Raw genomic sequence first — 23,636 nt, 5'->3', positions numbered from 1 at the left:
CTCTGAAAGCGAGACTAATTAAGCAATACAGTACATACTGTGTTTGGTAAAAACATTCAAAACACAAGACTGGGAATAAATGTAATCTTACCTGCATTTTCTTACTGATGATCTTTATTTATTAAACTCTAAAATTATAATCTAAGGCTCCTTCTCCATAAAAAAAATAATTTCCTTCCCACAAAGGACAAAATCAAGCACTTTTTTCCTGCCCCCTTGTTATTGTCTCGCATTCCAACCATCTTGTGTTTTGTTAGGTTTGGGGTTTTTTCACCCTCTTATATACTCTTATCTTTATAGTCACTTAATTACCTAAATCAGTCTAGGTTCTCTGATTCTTTAAAATAAATAATTCTCAACTCCTTACACATTTGGTCTTCAAAGGCTTTGTTAGCCAACCTTATTACCAGTTCAGATTTAATATAGAATTTAAATCTCTCACATCCTCTCATTTGGGCAGACCTACCAATTTTTGGCAGAAACCTACTTTACTGTTTTACTGCAGAGATTATTTTTTTTAGGATTTTCCAAGAGTGTTTTTTGTTTTGTTTTAAAATTTGGCACACATCTCCTTGAGTAGCTAAACTTTTTTTACATAGTTCATCCTTTGTTTAACTTAAGGAGAAGAAATTAAGGTCACAGAAAGAAAGCTAAACAGGTGAACTAAAAACTATTTGTGTCACCACTATTATACATCTTCAAAATAACATACTTTTTGAACCAGGTTTCATATATTACTCAAGAGTAGGTCAAAAGCTGCTTCTCTTCTGTTGAATTCTGACTAACTGCTCAAAAAGCATAACAACTTAAAGCAGACCTACAACTGACATAATTGTCAAGTGTGCCTCTTTGCAGCCTCATCTCTCTTAGCATAGTGAGTAAAATACTAAAGTGATCAAATGTATTGCAAATATATTATACTACTTCTATTGAGACTCAACATCTAAAAAAAAAAAAAAAAAAGGAAAGGGCAAATTCAATACTTACCTTGTCTCTTCAAGATTTTCTTTAACCTGTAACTACTTAATCAGAAATGTCTATGCTCACTAACTTGCATAAGTATTTTAGCATCACAGTGATTATCTTTTTTCTATCAGCTTTAAAAATACTATATTAAAATTCACATTCAAGGTTGGATCAGCTAAATCCATCTTAACTTACATCAAAACTCTGGCTGACAAGGTACTGTAACTGAATATTTTTGTGACCGTGTGCATTTCAATCTTGATTTTACCCGATATACTCTTTGCTATTTCTTTCCTCGACTTGGACTTCTGTCCTATCTGAAGGGATGCATTACTGAATTGTAAGCACCTCTGTAGTTACCAATGTTCTCTAATTTTGATTTTAAAATTCCCCTTGTAATCACCTTAAGTTTTACTAGAAGCAAAAAAGGAACATAGATGCTTTAAGTCTAACGTACAGGTTGCATCTATTCAAAAAGGTTCACGGTGGCAACTAAAGATATGTCCCTCTCACAATGAATTTATTGCCTTCACACTGGCATCATGTCTCTGCCCAGCCATTTGCATCACACCACTACAAAGGGTATCTATCGTCTCTTCTGCAACAACCTAAACTTTAGCTCTAGACCTTCTTATGCCATTTAGTATTCCCTGGAATTCTCTCTGGCACTGTGTGTCTGAATGTCAGGTTTGCCAGACCACATGTGCACCCTAGAGGCAAACTCCCGTGCAGTCCTCACCAATGCTGCAAATACACTTTACCCAATCATCATACCCAGCAGTATTTCAGATTCCCACTTTTATAGCTTCAACAAGCCTCAACTCATTCATTCTTCACGCTTCCTACAAGCAGTCTAGGCATTTACAAGAGGTGAAAAAAGACCTCAAAAAATAAAGTTGCAAAGTACCTGAAAGAACAGAGCAATAGAAGGTATGCTTACTTTTCCCAAAACTTAATATTCAATCTATACACATACCAATTTAAAGAGTACCTTGGCTTTTTGCTTTCTCCCACACTCAGGCTAAAAGCATCCATACTTTCTGACTTACAAAATAGCAAGCAAGGCTTAAGCATAATTGTAAAGAACTATATACTAAAATTTAGCAAATACACACACATATATATGTAGTCATTAGAGAAAATTATAATAAACTTCAAAATGATCCATGTTCAGTAAAAAGTTTCTTTACGTATTAAGCACCTTATTTCACGAACAGGTAAAAACTGAAACTAAACCACTAAGAATCCACTATAAATGGAATTGCACGCTCCTGTGTTGCTCTCAGATATTAGGTAAGTGTTATATAAATCAGAAGAATGGAGCACTGTTTTCCAATTCAGTGACATGACAACTGCAAACATGCTGGCAAAAGCAGTGACATTCCAATACATGAAACGAGTATGTACAATAGCAAGTCAATTGCTAGGAGCAGCAATGGAAGCATCAAAGCAGCATTAACAGGGCAAACATTTTCTAACTGCACACAAGGTATTACACACTTTTAATTTTATTTTATGGTTCAGTCAAGTGCCCTAGGTTTAATTTCTTAACTCACTATTATTCTATCCCACGCATAGACCCTTTTAGAGTAAACTTCGGAAGCACCTCAGCACAAATTTTCATTTAAAGGAAGAAATCAGTACCACCTTTTTTAAAAATACAAATAGGTCTTAATGCTATTTGCTTCTGAAAAAAAAAAAAAATCAGTGCTAAAATATGCATGCCAACACCTCATTTTTTTTTTTAAAAATGTTGCTTACAAACTACTGGAAAAGTGAAGCCTATGGACCCACAGAAAAATCCACTGCTCTGAATAAACCAAATATGTTGCAACAACCACATCAGTTTTATTTACAGCATCTTTCTGAAATTCAGAGCATCAAGAAATGACATTTTGTCTCACAAGGAGTAATTCTAGCATTTTCTGAACATACTTGATTGAAAGGCTGAGCCATTTTTTGTTAACGATCAAGATCTGAACGATATGCAGTAATGCATGGTCTTCAAAGTGACTTATTTCTGCACTGTCCACGTCCTTCATAAACCTGTTATTTTATAGAATCATAGAATGGTTTCAGTTGGAAGGGATCTTAAAGATCATCTAGTTCCAATCCCCTGCCATAGGCAGGGACACTTTCCACTAGATCAGGTTATTCAAAGCCCCATTCAACCCGGCCTTGAACACTTCCAGGGATGGGGCATCCACAACTTCTCAGGGCAACATGTTCCAGTGTCTCACCACCCTTACAGTAAAGAATTTCTTCCTAATATCTAGCCCAAATCTACCCTCTTTCAGTTTAAAACTGTCACCCCTCGTTCTATCACTAAAAGACCAGTGCTTTTATCAAAGTTAAGGATGTCACGGTATCTTTGCACAATTCAAAATTAAAGGTGTCATAGTAAAGTAAGTCTACTTGAAGGAAAATTGATTTCCTGTACCATAATTTGCCTTTAGAGTTCAAGTCAGATGCTTAACTTGACTTAGATCTAAAACAGATGTTCGTGAAAGATAACTTTTTTTGTCAGTGTGTATCTTTTTGAAAAAAGGCTTATTTGAAGATTAACAGAAGGCAATTGGCAGGCTGTCTTCTCAATGTCATTGCAGAATTGAGTTCTTCGCTTCCAAATTTACAGAAGTCATGACATTATCTGCTTCTCCCCAAACCCTGCTTCTCCCTAAACGCTGCAGTAACAGAACAACTACAAGACTGGAAGTTTCTCTTCTATGAAACCAGTACTATCACCTAGAATAGCTCACCGACATACAACAGTATCAGAATATTAACATCGCATTTTATCCATCAACACCACTATCACCAATTACTTTAATCATTACAGCTTGAAGCTGAACAAATGTCTTTAAAGATTTTCCAACAGGTTAGAAGGGCTTTAACAACTTCCAGGAGATGCATTAAATTGTTCTATTGTGACATCCAAGTGGCAATACCTTGTGATACAGTCTGCTGTAGCAAATAAAGCTGTTGAGATAAGTTCATGCAAAGACTCTTGAGTCAATGACCATGGGAGTGAGAAAAGAGCTTGGAAACTTACCGAGAGCAAAGTACTCAAGCCCTAAAGATTGGTGAAAATGAAGGGGCAAGGGGAAAGGAATAAGACATGGGAAAGAAATATTAATCTATTTTTAAGAGGAAATGAAGCATTTCTCTTCAAAAGGTGAAAGCTGGATAAACTGAGGAAATTGGGTAAAATCTAAACTACCTAATATAAAAACCTAAATGCTGATAGGATTCAGCCTCCCAATTAATTTGCTTCAGCGCTCTGAACAAGTTTCCCAAATATGCTGTTTTCACAGAAGTAACAATTAGAGGAAATGTTTTCAAAATAAGTAAGCCACCACATGTTTGCAGCAAGGATTACATTATATAGCCCACAAAGGACAACATACATCCACGGTTTTCTGCACAAATACCAATAACATCACAAACTAACCCATGAAACTCAACACAGACACATAAAGGAGTAATGTACATACGCACACAACTTTGCCTCGGTGAAAAATGATATTCTGGACTCTGACAGAGCCTTGAGACACATGGGTTTTTTTAACCTACTTTTTATATACAGGTGTTTATAAGCTAAGTACAAACAGATTTCCTATTTGTCCCATGAAAACTTAGCTGATAAGAAATATAGCTTGCTTCACTGAACTAACTTCTTTTGGCTTACTCTTTGATACACTACCAAGAAGATCAGCTTGCAGTGTAAGCAACCAGTATACCACAATATTCTACAGCCTAAATTAAGTATTCTTTAGAAAAAGAAATGGTAACAGATGGCCAATAAACTCAACTTTTAGAAGAGCAACAGGACTAAAGTTCAAATTTTCCCAAAGCCAATCCACAAATATCATCTATGGCAGCTACAGTTCGTAGCAATTAGTGCCATTGTCAGAAGTTTTTAATTTTCAAAACTTTTGAAATTAATTAACATGGTGCAAGAATACTTTATGGCCATATCTGCTTTCATCACAAGTCTGTGACATCTACCATCAAGTGTGAGGAAAAAAGCATTACTTGTATTCGCATTTCAAGCTTCATCTGCTTACCACAATGACTACCTGCTTGCTACTACTATTTACCTCTGTATGATAGAGATACACATAAGAGGAATTAGTTGCTTCAACCCTTATTAGGTTAGTTACATATACTAAGTATTGAATAGAAATTTTCTGTTACAGAAAAAACAGCTTGGCCTTTGTGACACAGCTAAATTTGACTTAACACCATACCTCTTCAAAGCGCAATTATTTTGGACAGTTAAGAAATAACTGTTAAATTGTTTGGATAAGCATTTTAGTCTGCCTGATGTATTTCCATCATAGATAAGACTTAGATTCTAACAGCCTGGCCCAACAGCAGAATCTCCTCGATTTCATATGTAATAAACTATTCAGTGCTGCTCTTCCACTCTGCTGAAGGGAACAAATAGAACTTGCTTATTGACTACAGTCATTTAACTGGACAGGTAAAAAACCCGAACTAAGAAGATGGGAAGAAGGTAAACATATTCCTGTGGAGCAACCTGATGTACTACCATTACTCTTCTAGAGGCAGTCTCAAATAGAGACAAAAACTTGTAGAGTGTTCCAAAGAAAGTGTACCAACTGTTCCCCAGAAGATACAATCAATTCAGATGGGCAGGGAAGGCCAGTAGTTTGCATGCACCCTTCTGAAGGAGTTTACAGAATCCAGGAGGAGCATCTAGTTCAGTATATAGAAAACATTCTGACAATACTCCATGTCTTCCGAGATGCACTATTGGTTCCTTTTATAATGTGAAATTACTTCAATTTCATTACTTTGTAATGCTTTAAAAATACAAGTCATAGACTCAGGAAGAATTTTTAATACAGAATATTATAATAGCATTAATTAAAACAAACATGCTGAATCTCTGCAGAAGGGCAATGTCCCAACATATAGATGAATAAAATTGTTACACAAAGGCAAGTTTTTATATGTTAAGATGTCAGGCATTAATTCCACTTACTAAGTATTAGTTATTTCTTCACTTGTCCCAGTAGATTTAATAAGAACTACCGAAAATATTCTCAAGATAAATGTAGAATTTACAGAACACCAAGGTCTGAACATCAATACACACCACTGCACTAGTTTTTCAACTTTGAAGAGTTTTAGCTTTACAGTTCTATGTCTAGTTTCAATTATACTGGAAACTAGTCTTCATTTCTACTGTCTGTACTCTGACTGGTATAGTAATTTTGCAATATAAATATTCTCATTTTGATCTGTTAAAAAAAAAATTCTATAGCACTTTCACTTACATCGCTATATGTACCACCCCAGCTATTGTTTTTCTTTTAACCACACACAAGATAACTATGTTTGAAGTTCACTAACTGCTTCAGTATATAGCAAAAAAGATACAGCATCTAATTCAAACACAGAAAAGCTACACAGAAGTCTGGCTTACACAACAGAATCACACTTCAAGGTGCATGCACAAGTTGAAACTAGTCTGTTATCAAAGAAAGGAAGAATTAAATACTAAGAATTAAGCTATAGAGATAAAAGCACTTTAAAAGAAGCAAACTGCCTGTTCTCAGAGAATAAAAGTATGTAATCAAACTTTTCCACATTTTGCTCTAACTTAACTCTACAAAAATGGAAAAGGAAGTATGATTAAGTTACACATCCAGTCTTCTGTTGAGGAGGTTTGTTTTCACAGAGAGTAAAATTTTAAATTCAATCAAAAATGAGTCTTTAAAAAAATTATAAAATAATCTGTTGTGTCAGCCCTTAGCGCTGCAATTATGTCCCACAGGCTCTATTGCTCACACACTTGTATGCAATGACATTCAAAATATGTAAATTTATATCCTATTTTCCATAAAAAGTACATATATTACTGAATAAACATCCATACCAAAACCTGAAGCTTTTAACAGCTGTAAGTGAAACACACACAAAAAACCCAACCAAACCTTACTTACCAGTTGTCTAAGGACAAATTCAAGCTTGTTTACATACTTTGAGCTTTTAATCTTTGATGGAAAAATTACAAAACCTACCTTAACACGTCTTTCTAAACAAGTCCAAAACTTCCTTTGCACAGACTAAGAGAACTGACAATACCTGCTTTAGCTCTTCATGATGCATATACATAACTATCTCAGAGCTCCCTAACATTTTTCATTCACTGCGATACACACTTCACAACCTGTGTAGCAAGTTTCCAACAAAGCACCTTCAAAGACCACAGAAGAGTCAATCCCTTTACAGGCTATTTAAGCTGCAATTCTGATAGCAGAAGTCATTTGGTGCACTTTCTGAAGTCTGAACAGTTTCACATGTGGATTGCCACTATTTAAATAAGCACACATTATATTAGAGTGCAGCCTGCTAGATATTTAGTTACTCAGTGACCTCACATAAGTCTAAAATAAATACTCAAAAAGAGAAGCCTCCAAGCTACTGGTTCCAACTTGATAGTCATTTCAATCCAGTTAATCAAACTCACAGATCACCCCTAAACAGGGTACAAGACTGAAAGCAGACCTAGCCTTAATTTGCTCACTCTTCTCCTCCCATAAATGTATCATGGGAAAAGTTGTCACAGACAAAATCATATATAGCTTCCTTTACATTCCAAAAAACAGGAGAAATTTGGTAGTTATTTCTTTAAAACCCTTCATCTGGAACTTTTAAGAGTCTTCAAGAAAACATACCTGCTATAGGCACATATCCAACTCCTTGCTGATATACAGTGGGCATCAGGACCACTGGCTGAGGCTGCATCATCATGGCAGCTGGTAAAGACTTGACACAAAGAGCACAAATCAGAACAGATTAGAACTACTCAAGAAATAGAAAAAAAAAAAACTAAACCAGCAATTAAAACAGCATTTACAAAAAAATCATCACACTGTAAATCCATTTTCCATGTTCAATATTACAATACAACTGTACTAAGTGCTAATCTATATTAAGCAGAATCTCTAGCAAATTAACTGAACTACCATCCTTTTAAATGACAATTAATTTGCCTGTAAATCAATATAAACACATCGTGTCAAACTAGCCTTTTGCAACAGTTTGATAAAATTTGCAACCGAAATTTTGTTACTGAAGTGAACTATTTTAAAATAGGGGTTTAATCAGCTTTCATGCCTTATTCTCATGAAATGTATATACAACATATTCATTGTAAATGGAAGCTTAGAGTAAACCTGCATTTTATTAAATGTAGTACACTGCTCCTAGAAGGAAATTTTAGTTCAAATCAACCATTTTTGAGGTAAACCAGTACTCTAAACAAAATATCAGTTTAACTCCATTCCCTTTTACTACCACAATTCTTCAGTTTGATCCTGGAAAATATTAAAAGGTCAGATTCAGTGTATAATACGTTCATGGGCAGACAGTAATTACAAACTCATTTATCTTACAGGTAATAGAACAACTGTTCACATGTGGGGCACGTGAATTTGAAACAGCAGTGAACATCTGTTCCCAGTTGTGCACTCAAAACCAACTTGGTGTGGTACAGTGGAAGTACTACAACAATCACAGGTGTGGTACAAATGGAACTACTTCTTCAATCTAAAATCTCTCCTCCCACCACCCAAGAAGCTTCTGTCCCTTCCTCCTCCCAACCCAAACTTGGCTTACCGTGTATGACATAACCAGATTAATCATTCCTTCCTTGTCATCACCCTGCCTTCCGCTCAGGCTATACCATTCATCCTCTACATTTCCTTGTTTCAGAGACTCAGGAATTGTAATGTGTGTCCAAGCGATGCGGTCATCCATTGAAAAGGCCCGCTGGAATATAATTTAAAAAACATTGAGTTAATTGTCCTGAAAAAAAAAAAAAAAATCTTAAAATTATTTTTGACTAACACTTCCTTCAGTTTTATGCTATTTCATTTTGCCAATTTTAAAGTTATTCATTTTGAAACTACTAAAGTGTCAGTAAATATTTTAGCCATCTCTTTTCCAACAAGGATGAATGATGCTTTAAGTGGAATTATAGATTGATAACAGATATTTAATAGTAAGAAATTGAAAACCTGAAGCAGAACACTTCTAGAAATACAACATACTAATATCAACATAGTCTGTGAATCTAGTGACATCATATCAGAGGCCATTAAATGACTGTAAACAGCTTCTGTTTACCCTACTACTACAGACTGTGAACTCCAGTAATTCAAGAGCAGATACAAATACTGATCTGCCACCCCTGTTGCAGCAATGGAACAGATACTTCAACCAGTCAACTAAACCCACAAAATGGCATCCAAAAGCCTCACTTGTGTAATGACCACACAGCTGGTGCAGTGCCAAGTTTTACTACACACAGGAAAAAAGGCAAACCACAGACTTTAGCCTCAGCTGTAGCCTCTTCGTTTAAAGGCCAGGTTGGATGGGGCTTTGACCAACCTAGTCTAGTAGAAGGTATCTTTGCCCATGGCATGGAGGTTGGAACTAGATAATCTTCAAGGTCCCTTCCAACTCTAACCATTCTGTGATTCTAAATTGTTCCAGAAGGAATGTTTGTGCTAACTCAAAGTCAATATCTTGAACTGGAACAGCTGATATGCAGGCACATATTCCCTGCTGCCAACAGTAACAGTATCTAGTAGAAGAACATTCTAGAATTCAAGACAGTACTCTTCTAGAAAAGCTTTGTAGAGCAGATTACCTACTAGAGTTGTTAATCCGATCCATTCAATCTCTAAGAAAATGAAATTATTCAGAGGTTAGGTCTTTATTGCCACTGTGTCTTAAGCAAAGCAGACAAGAGCCTATATGCCCACTTGGAATGAAATTCAGGCAAGTATAGATTACATTACGTCTCCGCTAATAAATCCTAGTGACTACGCAGTCTATATTTGACAGTTTTATTCTCAGCATTTCCAAGCTTGGGAAAGCGGATCCAAGGTCCTCCTGGGTTAGAATAATACTGAAGAATTTCTGAGTAAAACAGCATTGTATAAACAAGCTATTTATAATAGGGATAGTACAGAATATAAGGCTGCAGGGCATTTTGATAGGAAAGAGGAGCTTAAATGCCACTCAGATATTTTTGTTTCTCCTCCTTTGGAGGGAACCCTGCTAATGCCCCTTATCAGATACCAAAGAAAAAGTAATAGCTCTGACATTATTGGGGAAGAGTGAAGCCTTAAGCATTGCTGCTCTTAGGATTCTGAAAAACTTTCATCATCTCCCAGAGAGCACAGCTAAGACACAGCCTTTGGTAACTCAACCTTTTTTTGCAAAATTCCACCCAAACCTCAGTCCAAACAGGAGATTGGGGGGGGGGGGGGGGGGGGGGGGGGGAATAAAAATAGTAGTTCTGACCTCATCAAATATCTCTAGATAAAAAGAGTCCACACCCGGGGGAACGGTGCACTGAATAACTTTGTTCCAGCGGGGGTTCTTAGCTCCATTATGTGCTGTTGGAGTTTCATACACAGCATACCCCAGCCGTATTCGACAATATGGATCCATGCGGGTCATTCCATAGTTCTTTGCCAATTTTGCCTAGAAAAAAAGAAAGCCTATAAGCGTATAATATTTACATTAACTTCAGAAGTTAATTACTATTAGTTCACAAAGAGAATCAGATATTGAACAAAGGACTAGATTCAATTATGAGGTAGACAAAAAACAAAAAAAAGAAAGCCAGCATTCGGATTAAAACATAATACAGCCAATGAGACCATTAAATGTCTGGGAGAACTTTAAAAGAGAACCTCTTTTTAACCTGTCTGTTGTAGAAAATATACATCTTCAACATAGCTAAGTTACTCCATACCAAACCAAAAGATACACGACTGCAAGGCAATAGTAATAAGTTCACTTTATATCTAGGTATCTGCTCTCCAATATAAAATCAGAAACAATGTGATGGGTAGCCTGTCCCCTTTCACTTTAGTACTTCTAAAGAATGAAATACAGAAATCCAGTAGTTTCAAGAATATCACACAATACAGGGGCAGGGGGCAGGCAGGGGGGTTGGAACTCGATGACCTTCAAGGTCCTTTCCAATCTAAACCATTCTATGATTCCATGAAAAGTACAAACTGTAAAAGCAGTTCAACTGAGGTAAAATCTAGTAGATCATACTTTTGAAAGTGATTAAAAAACTTACTTAATTCAGTGGGCATCTTACAATCTACATTACTATAAAAACAGATGCTGTATTGAATCAGAAGATATCTAATTTACTTGTTCTGTAACACCAGAGGAACAGAACAAAGTAAGTTAGTGACACTCCTGAAAAAAACCCTGAGTACTGTTGCACAGCTATGCCAAAGCAGAAATCAGACCTTTTGGAAGAGCTGTTTCTCTGACCTGTACTAAGCAGCCTATAGTTCTTTTTATAGTAAGACAAGTGACAAAATATGGTGCCTAGGATGCCTCCCACTTACTGGACATTTAAAGAACTGGAACAGTTGAGACTTGCATAAGATTTAGTCACAAGGGCTGCAGCTCTGGCCAGGAAAGCCCTTTTCTCCTTGAGTAATTCATACAATGGAGCTTGAGAGAAATGTCTCAAACTGTTCCTTGTAAAAGCAGGCTTAACAATTAAAGTAGCACCTAAATTATGCACTCTCTAGACTCTGAAGTCCCCATATTAAGCAGCTTACCAGACAACTTCACTAAAAGAAAAAGTGCATATAAATTCTCCCTCTAGTAATTTAAGAAGAACAATGAACCGTGCTTGGACAAACTCACCACCGTTCTTACGTATCTGCAAGGGAGAAAAAGCAGTAAATTACCTTCCAAAAGATATTTTCTGATCTTCCACCAGTTTCTCAGTAACAAAATTAAGGCATGTTGCTCTATATACTTTATCAACACATATTTAAATACAAAAGACTTCAACTAGCATTTCACATTACACAGGTTAACTATGCCAAGTCTCCTATCCAGAGTGCCACATGCCTCAATATGCAGCCAAGATTCACAGAATTTTCAGAGTTGGAAGGGACCTCTAGAGATCATCTAGTCCAACTCCCCTGCTAAAGCAGGATTGCCGAGAGCACATTACTCAGGACTGCATCCAAGCGAGTCTTGAAAATCTCCAGAGAAGGGGACTCCACAACCTCCCTGGGCAGCCTGTGCCAGTGCTCTGTCACCCTCAGCGTAAAGAAGTTTTTCCGTGTATTTGAACGGAACTTCCTACGTTCTAACTTGTGCCCATTACCCCTCGTCCTGACACTGGGAACCATTGAAAAGAGCCTGGCTCCATCCTCCTTCAACCCACCCTTTAGATACTTGTACGCCATAATAAGGTCTCCCCTCAGCCTTCTCTTCTCCAGGCTAAAGAGTCCCAGCTCTCTCAGCCTTTCCTCATAAGGCAGATGCTCCAAGCCCTTAATCATCTTAGTTGCCCTTCGCTGGACTCGCTCCAGCAGTTCCCTGTCCCTCTTCAACTGGGGAGCCCAAAACTGGACACAGTATTCCAGTTGTGGCCTCACCAGTGCAGAGTAGAGGGGGAGAATGACCTCCTTCGACCTACTGGCCACACTCTTCCCTATGCAGCCCAGGATTCCATTGGCCTTTTTGGCAACAAGGGCACATTGCTGGGTCGTGGATAATCTACTGTCTACTAGGACCCACAGATCCTTCTCCTCAGAGCTACTTTCCAACAGGTCCGCCCCTAACCTATACTGGTGCTTTACATTCTTCCTCCCCAGGTGCAGGACCTTGCACTTGCTTTTGTTGAACCTCATTAGGTTCTTCTCTGCCCAGCTCTCCAGCCTGTCCAGGTCACGCTGGATGGCAGCACGGCCCTCTGGGGTGTCAGCCACCCCACCCAGTTTGGTATCATCAGCAAACTTGCTGAGGATACACTCTGTCCCCTCATCCAGGTCATTAACGACTATATTAAACAAAATTGGACCGAGTATTGACCCCTGGGGGACACCACTGGTTACAGGCCTCCAACTAGACTCTGTGCCGCTGATCACAGCCCTCTGAGTTCTGTCCCGCAGCCAACTCTCAATCCACCTCGCTGTCACCTCATCTAGTCCATAATTCCTCAGCTTCTTAATGAGGATGTTATGGGACACAGCGTCAAAAGCCTTGCTAAAGTCAAGGTAGATGACATCCACGACTCTCCCCTCATCCAGCCAACCAGTTATAACATCATAGAAAGCTATCAGATTGGTCAAGCATGATTTACCCTTGGTAAATTCATGTTGACCACTTCCAATAACTTCCTGTTCCTCAACGTGTTTGGAGAGGACATCCAGAATGAGTCGCTCCATTACTTTCCCAGGGACAGAGGTGAGACTAACTTGTCTGTAGTTCCCTGGGTCCTCCTTCTTGCCTTTTTTGAAGATCAGAGTGATGTCAGCCTTCCTCCAGTCCTCAGGCACCTCTCCTGTTCTCCATGACCGTTCAAAGACGATGGAGATTGGTCTAGCAATAACATCCGCCAGCTCTCTCAGCACTCGCGGATGCATGCAATCAGGGCCCATGGACTTGTGAATGTCCAGCTTGGCCAAGTGGTCTCTGACACGGTCCTCCTCAACTGAGGGAAAATCTTCCTCTCTCCAGACCTTCCCCTTTGCCTTCAGAGTATGGGATTTGTGAGGGACAGCTTTAGCAGTGAGGACCAAAGAAAAGAAGGCATTCAGTAACTCTGCCTTCTCTGTGTCTTCCACCACTAGGGCACCTGTCTCATTCACCAGTGGGCCTACATTTTCCCTAATCTTCCTTTTTCTATTGATATACTCAAAGAATCTTTTCTTATTGTCTTTAAACGCAGTGGCCAAGCTGAGTTCTGATTGAGCTTTGGCCCTTCTCATTTTCCCCCTACATAGCTTTGTTATATCTTGATAGTCCTCATAAGTTGCCAACCCCCTTTTCCAGAGAATGTAAACTTTCCTTTTTTTCCTGAGGTCCAGCCAAAGTTCTCTATTTAGCCAGGCTGGTCGTCTTCCCCGTCTGCTCGTTTTTCGAGACAAGGGGATGGCCTTCTGCGCTTTTAAGAGCGCCTGCTTGAAGTATGCCCAGCCTTCCTGGGCACCTTTGCTCTTCAAAACTGCCTCCCAAGCGACACTCTCAACCATGCCCCAATGCTTCCCACAACATTCTTGCATAAACTCTCAGACAGGTACAGAAGACTATCTCTTGGGACACCACAGGGTTGTACTGCCATTCAGAAGGACCTTGACAGGCTGGAGAGGTGCATAGACAGGAATCTCATTCAACAAATGAAAATGTTCTGCCCCTGAAGTAGAATAACTGCAAGCACTACTACAAGCTGTGGGCCAACTGGCTGGAGAGCAGCTTTGCAGAGGAGCTGGGGATCCTGGTGGACACCAAGTTGGAAATGAGCCAGCAATGCGCCCTTGCAGCAAAGGAGCCATCTTCTTCATAAATACCTCACGACAGGGACTACTTGTTGATAAGATTCCCCCTTAAGACTGTTGCCCAGCTGCCTCAGCCTTTCCTTGTATATAACATCCTCATTAATTCTTGATTAAGGGACTGGCCAGGTCAGAGGGAGGGTAGGGGTGGGATGTTTATTGTTTATTTTGGACAAAATAAACTCCAGAGGTCCCCTCTAACCTCAACTACCCTGTGCTTCTATAACAGGTGGTTACATCCAGCCATGGCATCAAGAACAGCTATTAGGCTTTATTCTTCAAGCAAGATAAATGTTTTTCTTGTGTGCACAAGCACCTAAAAATAAACGAGAATTGAACCTGATAAAGACCAGTATCAACTCCATCATTTCACACATCCAAACAGGAATCTGGATGTTTCTTTACCTAGCCACTCAAAGCGAGATGCAAAACTCCTTCTTCAACACTGTACTGCCTGCCCCCTTATCTGCTCCAGGAACTTCTACCATCTATAACTGATTGGACCAACATCTCGTGACAAAAAGAACTTTCAGCTGTCCAAGGAAATAGAAAAAGATGAACAACCTATGGAGTAGCATGCAAGTTGGTAGAAACTGCTAGAAAGTTAAGAGAGACATAGCATGTTGATAAATGTTTTGTTTCCTCATAGGACTGAGGTTTAACCTGAATCACCTACTTCTAGCTCTAGAAAAAAAATTATACCAAAGCTTCTACAACTATGCTCTAGAAGTGATAACAATTTTCTGCTCTTCAAAGTTGCAGAAGCAGCTTCCAATCTTACACTTTCTGAACACCTCAGGACTGAAGAACTCTTCAGAACTGGAAAGAGGGATGCAACTGAATGCAATGAATGAGTTCAAGTGTCTAGACCTTAGAAGTAATAAACTTTGAAACAGCATTACCCCCAGTTTTCAAAGGAAGGATGCTGGCTGTGAAGGAACAAACTGACCAGTGAAAGACATAGAAAGGAAGGATAACTGCCTCCTTTCCTGAAAGACCCTATATAGGTTTACTCCCCAATAAGGACCTCACCATGGAAGCTGTAACCATACGTGTACTATTCCAGGGTTGGTGCTAAAGCTGAGGTTAAATAGCTCCTTGGTATGTTTTTTGAAAACAGCACTTGTAAATAGATGAGGTGTGTTAAGTTAATATGAAGGACATTTGACATGCTGATGTAGATACACAGAATTTTGTTAAGACAGGCAAGTTTTAAAACCTGAAGTCTTATGCACATTGAATGCTGTAATACAGTACTGCCAAGAGATAAAAGAAAGGATAACAAGGGAAAAGAGAAAGCAGAAAATAAAGAGCTAGGACTACGCACTTGTGATTAATAAGAAAACCTGCAGAAAGCACTAGGAAAAACAGCAAATGCACTAGAGGAAATGAGGATGGAACAGAGCAGTCACTTAAGGGAAAGCACATAAGGCAACCGCAGTTCCCTACAATGTTCTCAAAATTGCTAATGTCTTCCAACACTGTTTCTACAGGAAGCCTTAACAGAAGTTTTCAGAGAAAACTGTTCACTGCAAAAAAAACCCCGAACATGAGTTTACTTGATTATGTGCTATAATAGCACCATTTACAAGAAATTGCTGCACCATGCACGATGGAGCTATGGATGAAACTGGAAAAAAATGCTGATGTACAGAAACTTCAAAAATTACTCATTCTATCTATACAAGTAATTTAATAACTCAAATTCCAACATAAAATCTTTTTGTGTCCACCAATCAAAACATATTAATTGCATTAATTACAATTACTTAATTGTACAAAGACAGTACTATTTATACCTGTACTACAGTAATGCTGAGTCTGCCTACTGTACCCATTGCTCCTCCATACTGCAGCTGCTGAGCTGCCTGGGCATCCAGCTGAATTTGCTGTTGCTGCTGAGTTGGGGTAATGCGAAGAAAATCTTGAGGAAGCTCACCAACATACACCTTAAAAAAGAAAAGAAAAAAAAACAACATTAAAATTCAAGTCATCCACTTTCAGAAGGAAAAAGACAGATGAATATAAATCAAAGAAAAGCTTAGCAAAAACATTCAGCGGAATTTAGTCTAGTTTTGACAGCAAAAACAAAGAACTAATTAAATGACAAAACTGCCAACTCGCGTAGAGAATGTTCTCATACTCACTTTCAAATACACTAATTTTCAACATAAGCCTCTGGAACAAAGTAGTACATACAGAGACAAATGTTTAGTTGCAGAGCAGCCTTAAGTAGTCCATACAAAAGTCAGAGCTACCAAGTTTTACATTCCATTCACATAGACATTTAATAGCACCCAGCTCTTTCACTTATTCATCACTCATGTTGTATCCAATCATTCCTGTGACAAGACACAGCATCCTGCTCTCATCTGAAAGGGTCACTTTCAAAGTCACCTTCAAGACAGATCATAAAGACAATGTCTCCTATGAACCAAATCCTTCAATGTAACAAAGATCATAGAATGGTTTGGGTTGGAAGGGACCTTAAAGATCATCTAGTTCCAACCCTTCTGCCATGGCCAGAGACACCTCCCACTAGATCAAGTTGCTCAAAGCCCCATCCAACCTGGCCTTGAACACCTCCAGGGATGGGGCATCCACAACTTCCCTGGGCAACATGTTCCAGTGTCTCACCAGCCCCACAGTAAAGAATTTCTTCCTAATATCTAACCCAAAACTACCCTCTTTCAGTTTAAAACTGTTACGCCTTGTCCTATCACCACACTCCCTCATAAGAAGTCTCTCCACCTTTTCTGTAGGCCCCCTTTAAGTACTAGAAGGCTGCTATAAGGTCTCCCCAGAGCCTTTTCTTCTGCAGGCTGAACAACACCCACTCTCTCAGCCTGTATTCATAGGAGAGGTGCTCCACTCCTCTGCCTCTGGTCATCTTTATGTCCCTCCTCTGGACTTGCTCCAACAGGTCCATGTCCTTCTTATCTTGGGTGTCACAGAGCTGGATGCAGTACTCCAGGTGCAGTCTCAGGAGAGCAGAGTAGAGGTGTAGAATCACCTCCCTTGACCTGCTAGCCATGCTTCTTTTGGTGCAGCCCAGGATGTGGTTGGCTTTCCAGACTGTGAGCATGCATTGCTGGCTCACATTGAGCTTTTCATCCCCAGGTCCTTCTGCTCAGGGCTGCTCTCAACCCATTCTCCGCCCAGCCTGTATTTGTGCTTGGGATAGCCCCGACCCACATGCAGGACCTTGCCCTTGGCCTTGTTGAATTTCATGAGGTTTGCACAGGCCCACCTCTCAAGCCTGTCCAGGTCCCTCTGGATGGCATCCCTCCCCTTCACCGTGTTGACCACACCACACAGCTTGGTGTCATCGGCAAACGTGCTGAGGGTGCACTCAATCCCACTGTACAGGTCTCCAAAGATATTAAGACAGTACCGGTCCCAGTACTGACCCTTGAGGAATGCCACTCCGACATTGAGCCATCGACCACAACTCTTTGAGTGTGATCATCCAAAGATGCCGTAATGCTTTTCCAATGTTAAGCATGGCTGGCCTACAACTAACCATGGGGACAATTTGGGGACAAAATCCTACCATAGTCAAAATAATAATAGAGTAATTAAAAATCTGGTCTATCACAAGAACAAACCATGACAAAAAAATTCAAAGTAGAAAAATCTTAGAGGAACTCTGCCACGTGCCAATATGAATCAGCAGTCAGCATGTTTTTACTGCTAGCTTTACAGTAAAAGAAAAGAAAGTGTCTATTGCTGTAATTCAACAACTCAGGTTGTTTCTAGGTTTTAAACGCTAAGCGAACATTATCAATAATACATTTAGAGAGATCATCACATTAAAATAACAAGCATACTAAAATGATATTTTAAAAAGCAAATAAAGTGGCATAGAAAATTTATAATTAAGCTGTACTCATTTCTGTTGTCTATAGAGTTGCTTAAATATTTAATAGAGAACTGCCCACCACATCAAGACAAAAGACAGTGCAATTCTTTATGTTGCTATTGCAGGCAAGATTACTCAATCTTGTATTTGGCAGATGTATGCCTACAGAACATACTTTAAAAAGTTAACAGGCCTCTAGGACATAGCTTTTGACAATTAGACAGCACTTGCATGCCAAGATTGCATCTTGGAGATAGCAACAGTCATACAAAGTGTGATTTGGCAAGAGCTGCAATTTCTGTCTGAGCGCCTCAGGATCCTGGCAACAGTAGGTGCTACATGCCAGAAAGGAAGTTTATCAAAAAAGCTAAGGAGGAAGTACTGAATGCTTGCTGCTAGGCCATTGGGAGGGAGGGAAAAGAGGGAATCAGTTTTCTTTACAAGCATGTTAAAATTTTACAATTACGATCTTAATTAGCTTAAGTTTTAAACAGGGTGGGAGGGAGGGAAGAGGGGCATTGAGGGAGAAGACGAAGCTAAAAGATAGTGCTAATATTAAAGGAAAGCTTATTTAAGTTAGGCTGAAAATTAGACAGGGTCTTGTAACAGCATTATAAAAAAGGAACTACTTTTAAAATAAAACATAATACATCTAGCAAAGATTTGAAATGGCACAAGAATTAGTAAAGCAATGACATTTACAACACAGCAGGTCCTCTCCAATCCTTGACCACCAGGAAGTTTAAAATCTGGTATTATTAGCATCTCTAAGAATAGACATCATAAAAATTTCCCATAGTCAGAAGTGGTGACTGCAGCCCTAAATTTACATGGACTTTGGAAAGCTTAATTCATTCACAAAGTGAGAAGTCTAATAGTATCTTTCACTTTAATTTTATTTGTCACCCAAATACTGCTCCATAATAAAATAAACTAGTCTCTGTACTGAGGTCCAAAACAAACAAAATCTGTAAGGGAGACCAAAGTTTTCTTACAACATCTAAGCAGATTTTAGCTCATTCAGTTATTTCACACTACATTCTCATCCTGGAATTGCAAAGCAGACAAACACAGAAACTGAAAACAGCTAGTGTAACTAAATTCTCAAAAGATCCAAGTGGTAAACCCCACCAAAAGGAGATGTGTAGGCTCCATCTTAAATGTTCAGTTCTGACTGAGATCTGGTACACAGATCCTAGTAATATACTCAGTAAAATATCTAGGAGAGATGCTTATTGAGGAAAACACTACTCAGTAAATTCTTATGCTAATTATCAGTTTATTCCATATCAGTGTAGACAAATCAATAGCGTGCATTCTTTTTATCTGTAAAGAAAGGCTAATTTATGTCTTGCTCAAAGCACTGAAAAGCAGGCCACCTCCAAACCTGAATCAAAAACACAGAGTTACATTACCAAAGTTCAATCAGCTTTTGTTTTTAAAGCAAGGAGAACGTAAGTGACAAGCTTGTATCCCTGATCTTACTCAACACCCACTTAACAAATGCACTTCCCTCTACTAAAACTACGTTTAAGGAAAAATGTGAAAAACCCTGCTCTGTCGTTAACCGTACAACAAAAAATTAATTCCATTTAACATTTGAGTTTTACTAGAACTCGCTTCTCAAGCAAGACAGCAGTATGACAGTGCTATTATAGAACTACAATTTGGAAGACAAATGTTAAGCAGGCATTCATAAAAATAAGCCTGCTTTATAATTACTTCCTAACAAACTTTGACAGCATCGCATATCAAAAATATGAATTACCTAGAAACAGAGTAATATTGCCCTTCCTATCTCCTAAAACCACGTAAGGAGCTAGTTTTGAGGATCTTCAAAATGAAACGCTGCAGGTATAAAAAAAATGCATCTCAACTTCTTCAAACTGAAGGCAGTGTGATCATTTATCAGCAGTCCTGGCTAACCAAGGAGGTCCCAGTTGACTGGAGGCTAGCACATGTGGCGCCCATCTACAAGAAGGGCCGTAAGGAAGATCCGAGGAGCTACAGGCTTGCCAGCCTGACCTTGGTGCTGGGGAAGGTTATGGAGCAGATCATCTTGAGTGCCATCACACAGCACGTACAGGACAACGAGGTAATCAGGCCCAGTCAGCATGGTTTTTGAAAGGCAGGTCCGGCTTGACTAATCTGATCTCCTATGACAAGGTGACCTGCTTAGTGAATAAGGGAAAAGGATGTTGTTTACCTGGACTTTAGTAAAGCTTTTGACACCATTTCCCACAGCATTCTCCTGGAGAAACTGGCTGCTCATGGCCTGGATGGGGATACTCGTCACTGGGTAAAAAACTGTCTGGATGGCCAGGCCCAAAGAGTTGTGGTGAATGGAGTTAAATCCAGGTGGCAGCCAGTCACAAGTGGTGTTCCCCAGGGTTCAGTAGTGGGGCTAGTTCTGATAGGTATCTTTAGCAATGAACTAGACAAGGGGATGGAAAGCACCCTCAGTAAGTTTACAGACGACACCTAGTTGGGCAGAAGTGTCGATCTGCCTGAGGGTAGGAAGGCTCTACAGCAGGATCTGGACAGCTAGATTGATGGGCCAAGGCCAATAGTACAAGGTTCAACAAGGCCAAGTGCCAGGTCCTGCTTTTGGGTCACAAGAACCCCATGCAACACTACGGGTTGGGGAAGAGTGGCTGGAAAGCTGCCCAACAGAAAAGGACCTTGGGGTGTTGGGTGACAGGCAGCTGAATGTGAGCCAGCAGCATGCGCAGGTGGCCAAGGCGGCCAACAGCATCCTGGCTTGTGTCAGAAATCGTGTTGTGAGCAGGACTAGGGAAGTGATAGTCCCCCTGTACTCAGCACTGTTGAGGCTGCACCTCAAGTACTGTGTTCAGTTTTGGGCCCCTCACTAGAACAACAACATTGAGGTGCTGGACCGCGTTCAGAGAAGGGCAAAGCTGGTCTAGAGCACAAGTCTCATGAGGAACAGCTGAGGGAACTGGGGTTGTTTAGTCTGGAGAAAAGGAGGCTCAGGGCAGACCTTATCGCTCTGTATAACTACCTAAAAGGAGGTTGTAGCCAGGTAGGGGTTGGTCTCTTCTCCCAAGTAACAGATGATAGGACAAGAGGAAATGGCCTCAAGTTGTGCCACAGGAGGTTTAGATTGGAAATTAGGAAAGATTTCTTCACAAAAAGGGTTGTCAACCATTGGAACAGGGTGCCCAGGGAAGTGATTGAGTCGCCATCCCTGGAGGTATTTAAAAGCTGCGTAGATGTAGTGATGAGAGACATGATTTAGTGGTAACTTGGCAGTGCCAGGTTAATGGTTGGACTCGATGATCTTAAAGGTAACTTTTCCAAACAAAATGATTCTATGTGATGCTCTACAGCTATTGGAACTAATTTAGGACTGGGCTGTCTGTCTCACCCTCCTGTTTCTTCTCACCCCCATTTCTTGTGCAACATTAAATGGTGCCAAGGCAATTGTAAAGTACGCTAGTACAGAGGGCTGATCAGAAGAAAATAAAAGAAGGGCTATAGGTAAAGGAAGGGAAGCCATCAGGACCCTCTTACCTTGCTAACTGGTCATGTCAGTACTAGTACCTTGATAAGGGAGGGAAAGGGACTGCAGCTCCAAGGACAACCAAAAAAGCCCTGACTTATGAGTCATGAGTATCACTGAGACATGATACATTCAGGGAACCATTACTAAAGTTCACACTAGCAAGTACCAAGAAACTCTGACACTAGGTTTCAGAGAAGTTTCATGTTAAAGAGCTAGCTACTCAAAAGAGTTCTAACCATTCTCCTTTAAATGGATTCATTGTTTTTAAGAAAGAGTGAGTGAATGAGAGAGAACTTTGAACTATTATTCTATGTTTTGAACACTAAACACTAAAGAATATATTGGGACCAGACAGGATACGTCCAGAGGTCCTGAAAGAGCTAGCTGTTTGTTTTTTTTTTTTTTCCAAGGCTACTCTCCATCACCTTTTTGAAAGGTCATGGAGATTAGGGGAAGTCCCCTATAAGTGGAGAAAGACAAATGTCACACCCGGCTTTCAAAAGGGCAAGAGGGATGACCTGAGGAATAGGCAGGTCAGCTTCACTTCAGTTCCTAAGAAATTCATAGAGTTAAGTCCTTCTGGAAGCCATTTCTAGATACATGAAGGAAAAAACAGGGACTAGGAATAGGCAGACTTTACCAAGGGTTAAAAAAAACTTACATGTCTAATATTTTTCCTTATCAGTGACCAGAGGTGAAGACAGAACGTACCTTCATCTATTCTGAGGATGACACCAAATTTGCAGTGGGAATGACTAGTACACTTGAAGACAGGACCAACAACCAGAGAGCTATAAGAATTCACTGTCAGGAATCTCATGAAATTCAACAAGTGCAAAGTCCTGTACTTTTCACAGAAAAATCCCTGGCACCGGTACAGACTAGAGAAAAATTGGCAGGGCTGCAGCTCCACAGAAAAAAACATGCATGCCCCGCTGGAGAGCAAGCTAAACACGAATGAGCAGAGCACTCTCACAACAGTGAAGCCTAACAGCATACTATACTGGACCAACAAAAGCCTAGCAAGTAGGCTGAGGAAAACAATTGTTTGCCTTTACTCAGCACTCATTAGACCACATCTGGAATACTGCAATCAGTTTGGGGCCCAGCAGTACATGAAGAATTATAAACTTGACTGAGCCCAGCAAAGATCCCCCAAGACAGCCCATGAAAAGGGCTGTAGCACAAGACTTGTGAGGACAGGCTGAGGATTTGTTTAGAATAGAAGAAACTTAAGGTGCGTCTCACAGCAGCTTTCCAGTATCTATGAGGAGGTCATTAAGAAAACAGAGTCAGGTTCTCTTCTGAGATGCAAGGCAAGAAGAAAGGTGACCTCAACTGCCAAACTCAAACAGGTTTGACATGAAATAAGGAAGAAGAAAAAAAAAAAAAAAAAAAAAAAATCACTGAATGGACAACAAATTTCCTATGAAGACTGCAAAAACTCTCACCTTAGATGTTTTGAAGATCCTGCTGGAAAAAGCCCAGAGCAACCTGGTCAGAATTAAAAATTGACCATATTTTTAGCAAGAGGTTGGACTACATGGCCTCCTGACATCCTTTCTAACCTGAACTATTCTATGATTCTATAGAACTCATGTTATAGCATGACACATACCCAGTTAAACTCCTGCAGAATAGTAGTCAAAGGCTCTACTTCTCAATTTCAAGTAGAGATGGTCAAAGGAAAGACTATAACCACAATTAAGTTTATTACACTTAGAGATTTTTGCTGGTTGTTTTTTTTGTGTTTTTTTTCTTGTTTTTTGTATTTTTTTTTTTTAACTGTCACAAAAAAAAAAAAATGTCATGGACTGCAAGGCACCAGGCATTTCTTCTCTTGTTCTTATGATTTTTTTTTCCTCTTGCCAGGAATCTCCCCATATACTTTGCTGCTTCCGTTGCTTCC

General features: G+C 39.6%; 1 protein-coding gene across 1 annotated transcript in view; it reads right to left on the bottom strand.

The window, feature by feature from the left end:
* The window catches only part of TOLLIP (toll interacting protein), a 29,833-nt gene that overhangs the window by 2,094 nt on the left and 4,103 nt on the right, over positions 1–23,636 (bottom strand). Inside the window, exons 2-5 of the mRNA XM_082484912.1 lie at positions 16,139–16,288; positions 10,315–10,497; positions 8,620–8,772; positions 7,677–7,767 (exon numbers count right to left, since the gene is read on the bottom strand). Of these exons, the coding sequence (XP_082341038.1) occupies positions 7,677–7,767; positions 8,620–8,772; positions 10,315–10,497; positions 16,139–16,288 (577 nt within the window). The remainder of the gene's footprint in view (positions 1–7,676; positions 7,768–8,619; positions 8,773–10,314; positions 10,498–16,138; positions 16,289–23,636) is intronic.

The sequence above is a fragment of the Vanellus vanellus genome, assembly GCF_965231255.1.
Source record: "Vanellus vanellus genome assembly, chromosome: 6".
NCBI classification, from domain to species: Eukaryota; Metazoa; Chordata; class Aves; order Charadriiformes; family Charadriidae; genus Vanellus; species Vanellus vanellus.
This window is presented reverse-complemented; position numbering and strand designations above follow the sequence as displayed.